Source organism: Sesamum indicum, linkage group LG9, assembly GCF_000512975.1.
Source record: "Sesamum indicum cultivar Zhongzhi No. 13 linkage group LG9, S_indicum_v1.0, whole genome shotgun sequence".
Lineage (NCBI taxonomy): Eukaryota > Viridiplantae > Streptophyta > Magnoliopsida > Lamiales > Pedaliaceae > Sesamum > Sesamum indicum.
The window spans coordinates 8,998,929-9,010,831 of NC_026153.1; the positions used below are offsets into that span (position 1 = coordinate 8,998,929).

Here is an 11,903-nt window from a genome sequence, read left to right on the forward strand (position 1 = left end):
AGGTAAGTACACAAGTTTTCTAGTTATTTAAAATTCTAGTGTCATATATTTTCTAATAAATATTCGCTTAATAGATTTCTTCAAGACATAAAAATGAAGGTGAAAAACAAAGCACATATCAAGGCGCCAATTGTAGAGGCTTACCTTATAGAAGAAATTGATCTATTCACTTCTCAATACTTTAAGCCGCAGATTCTTTGCAAACGAAACAAGCCTCGTAGAAAGGGCGATCTCTGTATGAACAACAATCATATCCACCCATCTATTTTCAACTATCTTGGCCGAGCAAGTGGTGTCTTAAAGAAGAGGTGGCTCAGAGCTTCACATAATTGAACCATACATCTTGTGCAATTGCTAAGTAGTCATGCCATACTATGAGTAAGTGTAGAGATACCAATATAATTTATTCACATTAATTTTTAAGAATTCTAACCTACGTATTGATATGGGGAAAAATGCAAGCAACTCCCTTATGATATCACAAATGAGCAAATTACCCCCTTATGAAAAAATAAATAGCGATTTACCTCCCTGTATTTATTAAAATACAACAATTTACCCCCCTATGGTTTTTAAAATGAAGCAATTTACCTCCCTGTATAAGGAGGTAAATTGCTTCATTTTAAAAAGTATAAGGGGGTAAATTGCTATATTTTTTTTCATAGGGGGATAATGTGCTCATTTTTAATATCACAGGGGGATAAATTGCTATTCACCCTATTGATATGTATTCTATTTTTTTTTACAGATAGGTCCTTTTTACGAGCACCAAAATACAAAAGACCCCAATATTAAGGAGCTAGCAGCTACTCAATTCAATGATTGGTTTAAACGACGTGTAAGTTGTGCCTTTTGAAATTTGCCTTATGAATTGTGTTACAACTATCATTCCTCAATAGATGGTTTCTCTAATATGCGCAATACAGGTGAAATTCGAATTGAATTACACAGACAACAAGCTGTTGAAGTTGCATTATTGGGGTCCTACAACTGAGGTCACAACATTCACCTGTTACTTTGTGGATATTTACATTTCCACATTGAACGTCACAGCGTAAGCAAGTCAACTATGAACTATGGGGTGTGTCTCAAAAGCTCATCATATACAGACACAGATAGTGACTTTTATGGATTCTCGAATAGATGATTCAATTAGATTACCCACTTATTCCAAACATGCAGAACGTTTTGTTTAAATATCATTGGATCGCTGGCCAAAGACATATGGCTCCAGCTCCAAGCCAACTAGGCCAGCGTGGTCCTCCAGGAGAAGTCTGTGAAGAATAAGGTTAATCGGGCGGTGAACCCCACGACGTCCTCTAATGTGTACCGCAAGAGATCATCCTCTATCGGCATGCACAAGAGAAAGATGGTAAGTACATTACGTGGTTTTTTAAGTTTTATCATTATTCTATAAATATTATGCTAACTGTTTTATTCTTCCATAGGAGGCATAGCTCGATCAGCCGCCCAAGCAGATGGAATTGTTTGCCAAATGCTACAAGAAGATTGCAGACGGCGTCTGGAGTGGCCCGAGGGTAGCTAAGGTAGCGGTACATAAATTAGTAATTTTATTCTTTTTAAATAATTTTGGATAAAATTCTAATAATTTTGTTTATTTTATAGGAGATGTTCTAGAAACTGATGGAGGATCATCAGCCTTAGCCCATGACCGAGGACCACGATACCCTAACCAAATCGGAGGCTTTAGTGGTGATGAGCAGCAGTTGTGGCTGGCTGTAGTCGGGGGCAAGAACAAAGGTCGTGTATTCGGCTTTGGTTTTGAGGCCCACGTCTCCGGAACTACTCCACATGATAGCAATGATGAGGGAAATGTAGGCCAACTCCTCGACTGCGAGACTAGACGATCGCTTCCACTAGTGCCCCAGCATAGCTTCAGACAAACCTCCCGCCGTCGAACAATGACGATATGGACGACAACGGCGAGGAGGGTTTAGATTAAGTTTTAAAATTTTTTCAATATTGTAATTGGATAATATTTTATTATATAATATTTTTTTTCATAAATTGTTCATATTTTATAATGTTTATTACATTCCATTATTTCATTCTTATTTAATTAATTAAATTCATAAAGTTAACTAATTAAAATTTTTAAAATTAAATTCATTATTTATTAAAATATATACATTAAATGATTTATTAAAATTTATTATATTAATTAAAATATTTATTAAATTTTTTTAAATATGTAAATTAAACCATTAACATAAATTTTACTAAGATAATGTTACAAATTTGAAAAAAGACATTGTTCGGAAAATCATTACGAAAATGATTCTGAAGACGTGTTCCTAAATAGGCTTGAATGTTCCTAAATGTATTGCAACGTCAACTAATTCAAACACCACATTATGTTCCAAAAAAGATTCCTAAAACACTTGCAAGAGACTGTTCCAAACCAAAAACACCCGTGCATAAGAATTTCAAATCTTGCTTGGCAGTCGCTTCTGAAGCATACAACCTCTGCATGCAAGGGATAACCGAAAACTACCTAAGAATGGCATACGGTGTCTTCTTGCGATTAGGATTTCGCTCCTTGGTCGGCTTGTACCTAGCTTATCCACAAAACTTGCAGTACTCATGATCAATGTCATCCTTCCAGTACATCATGCAACCATTCTTACATGCATCAATCTTCTCAACAAGTAAACCTAAGTCTCTTATTAATTTCTTCGTACTATAATAATCCTAGGATAGGGTGTGGTCACGGGGTAATATATGATCAGCCCACTGGGATATTCAATCATATACATGCTAAGAAATATGGCCCTCGGCCTAGATATTCACCAACTTAGCAACAACCTGTAGTTGAGATTGGGTACAAGCGTTCCACAACAGCTGCTCGGCAGCATACACTACATCATGAAATCGATCTGCCGATCCAGACACATAATCGTAGGGGGTCCCATTGTAATATAAACTAGGCTCTACATCAGTAGGATACAATTTCGTACCATCATCAGACACACCAAACTGGTTATAATTAGAAAACCAAACAGCCGGCCCGACGGCATCAAAAACCATCATCTGCACCAATCCATCTGTGGCCCATCACCCTAGGGCGTACTGGTACCCTCCATAACATGAGAAATAGGAGTTTGCTCCTCTTGCAATGAGGCCGCGGTGACAGCCTCAAAATGCTCATGTACCCTCTCCTCCGCTTGAGAAGTCCAATTATAATACTTCAGCATAAAATCTTTCATAAACAAGTCAAAATTTACCTCATTCGTGGTTTTAAAAATTTCATTTCTGCACTTTCTACAAGGACACTTAATTTTCTCCCCGTCCATGTATGCATGTTGAGACTTGGCCTATTCTATTAATGTAGCAACACAATCCTCAAACTCCGGCCCTATTCGGAAGGTTCTTCTTATACATCCATCGTCTCAACTATCTTAACATGATGATGAGTCCTACACATACACACGCACACACATATATATTATAATATTAAATTTAATTGACAAAATTACAACAGTATAAACAATTGACAAATAAAGGGTTAAAGTTGTTACTTGATCAAAATAACTTCAAATATCAACAAAAATTCGAGATAGATTGACGAACAAGAGTATAAAAATATTAGTGTGATAGTGAGAGATCAAAAAAATTCAAGAGAGATTGAGGAAATAGAGAGAAAATAAGAAGAATGGAAGAAGATAGTGAGATTAAATGGAAAGAGAGGAACACATTTATATAGAAAAATTTGGAACAGGTATAAAAACATATATTTAGACGTTAAAAAACATTCGTTAATTTAGATTTTGAAACGGTCCTTGGGATGGCGTTAGGAATGTGCTTTTTTGACCAGTCAAATATACCCGTTGTATTTCATTTAGAACAGTCTCAATAATACTAAATAAATAATATAAAAAAATAGTTCCAATTTCTATCGAGTTTTGGAATGAAATTTTTGGGATACATTACTTCTTAAATAAAACTAATAATTTGGAATGATTTTTCACATAATTGATTAAAGGTGTTCCAAAATCGTTCCGAACTATAACTTATTTTGGAACACATTTTCTAACTGTCATGTTTTGGACATCCTTTGTCACACATATAGGAACAGTCAACTCAAGACCATCCTTAATTCTAATATTGTGTTCCAAATAGAGTTCCAACCATTTACCGTTACTATTTTGGAACGTCTTTGGATCGATTTTTTGTAATGCCGTCTATAATGACGAATCATGAATCGTTCCAAAATCCCATTCAAAATAATTTCTTTATCTTATGACCGTGCCAAAAGCCAAAAAAATCGTGCCTAAACCCACCCCATATTTCGCATATTTTTGTAGTGTAGAAAAAATAACTGTGGTGTGAGATGAAGAGAAAAAAAAAAATTATGAAGGAATGACAAAGACAAGTGCTCGCAAAAAGAAAGAAATGTGAAGAGGGGTGAGAGAAGCATGAAGTAGTGGCTTAAAACAAAAAAAAATATTGAAATTACTATTTTGATCAATAATTTTTTTAATGAATGAAATGAATTAAAAGGGTAAACTTGGCATTCAAAATTTGGTAGGTCAAAAAGTTTTTTATAATAGTATAAATGTATATAACTATATATATATAAATAAATGTATATGCATAAATAGTTTTTATTATAAAATTATAAGTTCAAATTAAATTATATATAATGTATAATTTTATTTTTATTAATTTAAATTTAAATCATCAATTTGAATTAGATAAAATCTACACTATTGATTTATAAGTTAAATCAGACCGTAGATTGATCAAAATCCAATTATTATTAAATAAAGACATAAATGTTATTCTAAGTTTTAAATTAAAAAAATAAAAAAATAAAAAAAAATACGCATGTGATTCATGAAACGCTTTAGGGAGGATAAATTGCTTTATTTATGATAACACAAGGGGGTAAATATTGTTTATTTTTCACAGGGAAGTAACCCTTTTTCAAATATTCTTTTCCAGTTAAAAAAAAATACTAAATCAATAAGGGTAAAATAGTAATTTTTGTCAACCTCATCATCTAGGGGCTACATAATTATTTTGTAATTTTGAGGGGAGGGGTATTTGTAATTATTCAAATTAAATAACAATTGAGTATTCGTAATTATGCTAAATTTTAAGAAATGTAGGTGTAATTATCATTAATTTAATTTTATAATTATGCGAATAGGCTGCAAAAATTAGTAAGAATTTATTTCTAAATTTTGGCTAGTTAAATCAGATTAGTTTATTCTTGTCAACCTCAATCTTTTCTGGAATTATGATATTAAATCAGATCTTGTGTGTTGGGCACTTTTAAATGTGTACTTCATGTACGCACATAAAGACTTCTGACTTAACAAAGACGAACAGAAGTCAGAGAGTATGGGAGCTGTCTGACCTTTGACTAAATGGGAAATTCTAAATCACATCGGGTTTAGTCGGATTTCAATTAATTATAATATGCTTATTTATATTTAATTTATAATTTAAGTAAAATAACCAATTATATAATAAATGATCATACTTACTCTATAATTGATTTGATTGGATCCATACTGATTTTGGTAAAAATATTTCAAAACCATGAGTAGTTTAAGAAAGAGTCATTAGTCCTCTCGGCGAAAAGTTGAAACATTGATTTTGATCCTTTTATAAGTACCAAAAAAAAAAAAAAAAAAGGAGGCATTAGTCGAGCGCATTTTCTGCAAATTGTAGTTTCCATGTACATTTTTTATTCTGGCTAGCACACATGGATTCTATCGTGGTAAGAATTAGGGTAAATTATAACCAGCTGCTTTGAAATTTGGTATACTTATGAATAATTTCTCGTTGTTTGAAAAATTATTCACGTCCCCACATATTTGATGAAATTATGTAATTTTTAAATGGAGGTTCAGAATTTTCAACTTTACACTTATTGTATCTTTTTTTTCTTTTATTATGGAAAAATTGAAAAAAAAATCGGATGAGATGGATGGAAGTTTTTGAAATGTTGTAAAAGAGATTGTCCAGTAAGTTCGTAAAATAGTTTAAGAAAATTTTAAAAAATAAGTATAATTAGAATTTATAATGCACAAATGTATGGTCAGTTCATCATAAAAAAAATGGTAGAAATCTAATGGAAACTAATGGATTGGTCTAGTTATTAGATGATCATTAAATTTAAGGATATTGATAATAGATATTTACAAATTTATAATTATGTCATATTTCAGTTCATCATAAGAAAGAATGGTAGAACCCTAATGCAGACTAATAGATTGGTTTAGTTATTAGACGATCATTTAAAATTAAGGATATTGATATTTTTTTAAATAATAATAAATTTACAAAGTTATAATTATGTCAAATTTCAATAGAAGTGGTAATTTACTCTAAGAATTATACATCCTTCCTTCTGCACATGTACAGATCTTCTCTCTCCCCATTAGCAACTTGAATTCCTCATAGCAGAAATCCTTCCTTTGTAGTAGAAGATGCAAAACACTCTTGTAATAGGAATCTCGATTCCGACAAAGGGACTGGTTTTGTGAAATTTTCTACTTTTAGATAAGTAATTTTTGGGAAAATTCTAGTTTGAATCAGATTTGATCTAATCAAATCAATCACGGAGCAAATATGATACACTTGCTGTGTGATTGGTCACTTTTTCTGTATAGCACTTGTCATATAATTGATTCTGCAGGTTTGGCCGAATCAGGTTTGGGCTAGAAATTTCCGTAATTTTTGTGAATAAAATTGAAAGTTGTACGTAGTAAAATCAGGGATGGATGGTGATTGTGAAAACAATGAAAAGCATAGAAAAATTAAATTGGGTAGTGTTTGGGGAAAAAATAATTTGAAAAGAAGCTCAATTGACTAAAGACTATTTTTATGCCCATACGTTAAAAAGATTTTATACTTTGCTTAATATTTATATTTGTTTTTTGTCAATTAAAATTATTTTTTGTCAAAAAATAAGATATTTTGTTTTAAGTAGTATATTTCAAATTTATAGTTTTTTTTACAAGCATTTATCATATATATTATTAAAAAAATAGTGAAACTTATAAAAAATTAAATATTTGATTCAATGATACTCTCACTAAGTTATATAATTATTCAATTATAATCAATATATAATAACTTGCATATATGATTGTCAAAACATATATGTTTTTTCCATTAACCATAGCAAATTTAATTTATATTTTTATATGATATAGGAGTAATATTTAGATAATATATAAAAATTTTAAAACATTAAATATGTCAAAGGATGAATTCTGTTAAATTATTCAAATTATTTAAAAATTCTAATATCAACTTTAGATATTTTGAAATTTTTGCAAACACTCCAAAAGCTACAAAAACACAATTTTTATAACTAAATCTAAATGAATAAACGAATTTCTCTCCCTTATTACATGTGTGGACTATGAATTAATCAATTTCTATAATCTCCTTTTCCTCATCCTTTCAGCAGACCTCTTTCTCAACCCATTGAGCTGCCTCTCCCACACCTCCCTAGGGTAATCACCCTCCCTTCTACTCCCAAACCGGAGCCCCGACGATGAATCCTCCGACCGCAACTCATAGTCATAAACCCTACGCAAATTAGGGTCGGAAAGCGTCTCGTACGCCTCCCTTAGCTCGATGAATCGTCTTGTGGACTCCTCCTTCGTCAGATGAGTCGTGCAGACGTCGGGGTGGTACTGAAGCGCCATAGTCTTGTAAGCTTTCTTTATCTCATCAAACCCTACATTTCTAGAGCTGAGAGACAGGATCTCGTAGTAGTTGTTGCTCTGCCCACTCTGCATGGCTACCGATCGGCACGTCGACAAGGGCTTCCGATTCTTGGAGGACAGCTTACTATGTTTGTGTCTGTTGACATAATTAGGAACGAGGGAAACAGCCGGTTTTGCTAGGTTGTGGTTGATGTGCATGGACAGTATTGACACCTCCATTGTGTGTGTTTGTGTGTGTAGAAGTTGGAGAAAAGGGTTTCATTTATACACACCATATGGAGAAAGGGACGCAGATTCTTACAAGAAACATGTTGGTGTGAATTTGTTGATATTAATGAAGATTCTTGTCTTCAACTGTGAGTACTATGCTTGTGATTGGAAGTATTCGGGAACGCGGGATGGTCGACGCACATATCGTAGGTAGTTTGAACGTAAATTTGGTGTGTATGTGTTTGTCGGTACGTGTGTTAGAATTGTTGGAGGCTTGAAACATCAATTGCTCAGCCACAATCGGCCTGCCCTCTTTTGACTTTTAGTTTGATTTGAACACTGAGGAGATTCCGCCGCGCCGTATGCTGAAAAGTGACGATGAAATCGTCCGCGCGCGGAGGCATCCGTCCATACTATGTCATTGTTTCCGAAATGCGATTTGATTCTTCTATCGTACTCTCGTATTACATATTGTGAAGATACATCAATAATTGATTGACACATATTTTAATTCTTTAATTTGCTAGTTGTTGTCGCACGCAGTCATCACGATTATATCAAATAAAGCATAACGTGAGATGAAAGAAAAATGAAATTTGTAAAGAGATGCAGAAGTAGTGCGAGGTGAGAAGAAAGAAATATAGTCTAAGGTGAGAACGAAAAATTAAATTGTAATTGTGGATTTATTATAAATATGAATATTTGTGTGGAAAAAAAGAGATGGAGAAGGTAAGAGAGGGTTGAGAGAAACTTTTTATAATTATAAGATTAATGAAAAATATTAAAATTATGTACTATTCTGATCAATTTTTTTTAAAAGGAATAAATTAATTAAAGAATTAATTTGGATATTCAAAAGTTGGTACGATATTTTTTTTTATAATAATATATAAAAAATGTAGTTAAATTATGTTCTTATTTAAAAGTAATAAGGCACCATACTACACAACGTAAATGTGTGATAAAATACCTTTCACCGTCTAAACGTGTATATTTGTTTATTTAATAGTGGAAGAAAAACAAAATCGCTCAAAAAAAAAATAGTGAAATAAAATTTATATCGACACTCGAGTTTTTTCATTAATATCATATTGGTACTTGAGTAATAATGATTCAATTAGTACCCAAAATATATTATTTATGACATATTGATACCTGAGTAATTACAAATGATGTAATTAATATCCAAGTGACACCATTAATATCAAGGAAAATGCAATTGTAATCCTGTAAATTAGGATTGACAATTTTGGTTCTGTTCAAATTAAAATTAATTATTTGGTTTTGTAACTTTAAAAATTGTGGCAATTTTAATTCTTTCTGGTCGATTTGGCCAAAAAATTCCACGTCATCAGCCATGTCAATACCTAAATGGAACTTCCAATGAATTTGATGACTTGGTAGTCAAGTTTTAATTTTTAATTGTAATTTTGGTCCTGTATCTTTAAAGAGTTGACAATTCTAGTCCTCTAACTTTGGATATAGCAATTTTAGTCCTCTATATTTCAAATACTTGGACGATTTGGTCCTTAAGCCCAATTAGTGATCATTTTTCCCTTTTATGATAAAAGCACAATAGTTCTATATATGCTCTTAATCAGGCCCATGCTCTTAAGTACTCGCTGCTTACCTCTTGCGTTTAGGGGTTGTATGCTTCAAAATCGACTGCCGAGCAAATGATGTGGCATGCCAACCATCAAACGAAGGAGGGATCCATGTTCCGTCCATCTGATGCAGACGCATGGAGACATTTTGACTGGATATATCCCAATTTGCAGTAGAGTCCTGTAATGTTAGGCTGGGTTTCTGTACAGATGGGTATGTACCGGACGTGCAGTATAGTCGTACGTATTCATGTTGACCCGTTATACTTACACCGTACAATCCCCCACCTGGAATGTGCATGAGTTTTGAGTATATGTTCCTAATGATGGTTGTCCCTAACCATCCAATTCGAAACATCTCATCATGTTTACCTGGAGCCGCTAATCGAAGAGTTGCAGAATCTGTGGCATGTGGGTGTACTGACGTACGACAATCCAAAGAACGAGACACTCACAATGCGTTGTTATGGACTGTAAACGACCTATCCGCCTATGAGATGGCGTCTGATGCCTGTATGCAAAACCAAAGCTCAAAGAGTCATCGATGGATTGAAGTCGCGTTTCAAGAAGTGGAAACAATACCTACTCCACAAGTGTTACGAACAATCATAGTTGACTTGGATGACCCAAATGGTATACATCTAGTTGTTGATCTCTCTATTGCAAATCAACAAGGAGCAGGTACATCCCGCTCGACAATTGGTGAATCTGATGACGATTCTGACAAAGATAGCTTTGACAAGGATTACGAGACTAAAGAAGACAATAATTATGATTGAAAGTTTACTGTTTCTGTAATCAAACATCTATAAAATTTCTGTAAAAATTACTTATTAAATATTTTTATTATTATTCTGTATGAATAATTATGTTTTGTCTTAAAAAAAATTCAGATTAGGAAAGGTTGTATAGAGCCTTGACTGTTCCCAAACCATTCCAAATAGGAGCAGTCAACAAAAAAACCGACGCTTAAAATATCCTTCCTTATTGTACGGAAATAATGTTGAATTTCAAGTTGGAACGGGCAAATAAATAACAATCTTGCCTGAAAATATTACAACATTTTGTAGAAAATAAGACGGAAATTCAAAAATTAGGAACGGTCATTTTTTCAAACAAATTTAAATTTGGCACCAAATGAAAAGTGGAGGAAAATTTACATTTAGGAACGGTTGTTAAATATTTGACCACTCGTAAGACGAATTTAAAGCTAAAAGTATAAACAAATCGTTCCTAATATGTATATAAGAAAATCATGCCTAAAGGAGTAACAAAATTGTTCCTAATAATAACAAAAAATTCCTAGTTCAATTACTGGTTACGATATCTGTAGCACTCCCTACTCACTGCATTTAATTATCTATATTCATCCTTTCTTTAATTACAATTCGTTTTATACGTAATTTCTTTTCAACCTGTAACATAAAATATTCTACTTTATCAATATAATATATAAATATCATAAAAGATATTAGACATTGCCAAAAATTTATTATTTACATCAACCGATGTCCTTATAACTTCGAGGGCATAGCGTAATAGCCATAGTATACAATTTTAACACAACCCAACAATAGACTCAAATGTTTAACAACCAAACAGCCAAAACTCCAACTTCAAATGACATGGCTGGCCCACCTAATAAGGACCACGGCACGGCTCGAAGTCCAATGTGGCTAGTCAATGTGACCTATCTCCTGAAAAATACGTGACAAGGAATGAGCTGCCTACTCAATAAGTAGAGCTAACCAGTCTATATATATACACATATGCCACAAGTCACGTACAATGCAATCACATCAATTAATAAATATTCATCATATAGCAATAGCATATATAAGGAATAATGCATTTCCACGACTGTACATCAATTCACGATATGATATTTGACGTTATCGCTTATTAACTAAGGGCCCTACTTACTCTAATTGGAGTACATTAGTCAATGGTTTTGCCGGCCATCATCATCTCAATCAAAGCCATATCATATACAACACAGAATACACATTGTATGTGATATCCCCACATTCTCTACATTGGAGTGTAGCAATATCAGCACAGGACAACACAACAAGCATGGTATCTCCACATCACCTCAGTATATAGCTAACAACACAGGATATTCCCCGCTACTTGTAATACCCCGGTACCCTACACGCCACGGTACCTAACTTAATTCATATATTTTTCATATTACACCATTAATCACGTCATCATCAATCACATTATCGTAAACCATTGACTATGTTCCCAATTAGGTAAGCACCATTTCAATTTACGATCATCATTCTATTCTCTATAATGATTACTTCCTCAATAAAACTTTTCAATTTGATTTCATACAACAATCAATTATACGATCATCACATAATCATAT

General features: G+C 32.9%; 1 protein-coding gene across 1 annotated transcript; it reads right to left on the reverse strand.

Annotated features, from left to right (window-relative positions):
• On the reverse strand, positions 7,266-7,997 carry LOC105171198 (chaperone protein dnaJ 20, chloroplastic-like). Its single transcript, XM_011092232.2, has one exon. The coding sequence runs from the start codon at positions 7,929-7,931 to the stop codon at positions 7,419-7,421; it is 513 nt and encodes a 170-aa protein (XP_011090534.1). The 5' UTR covers positions 7,932-7,997; the 3' UTR covers positions 7,266-7,418.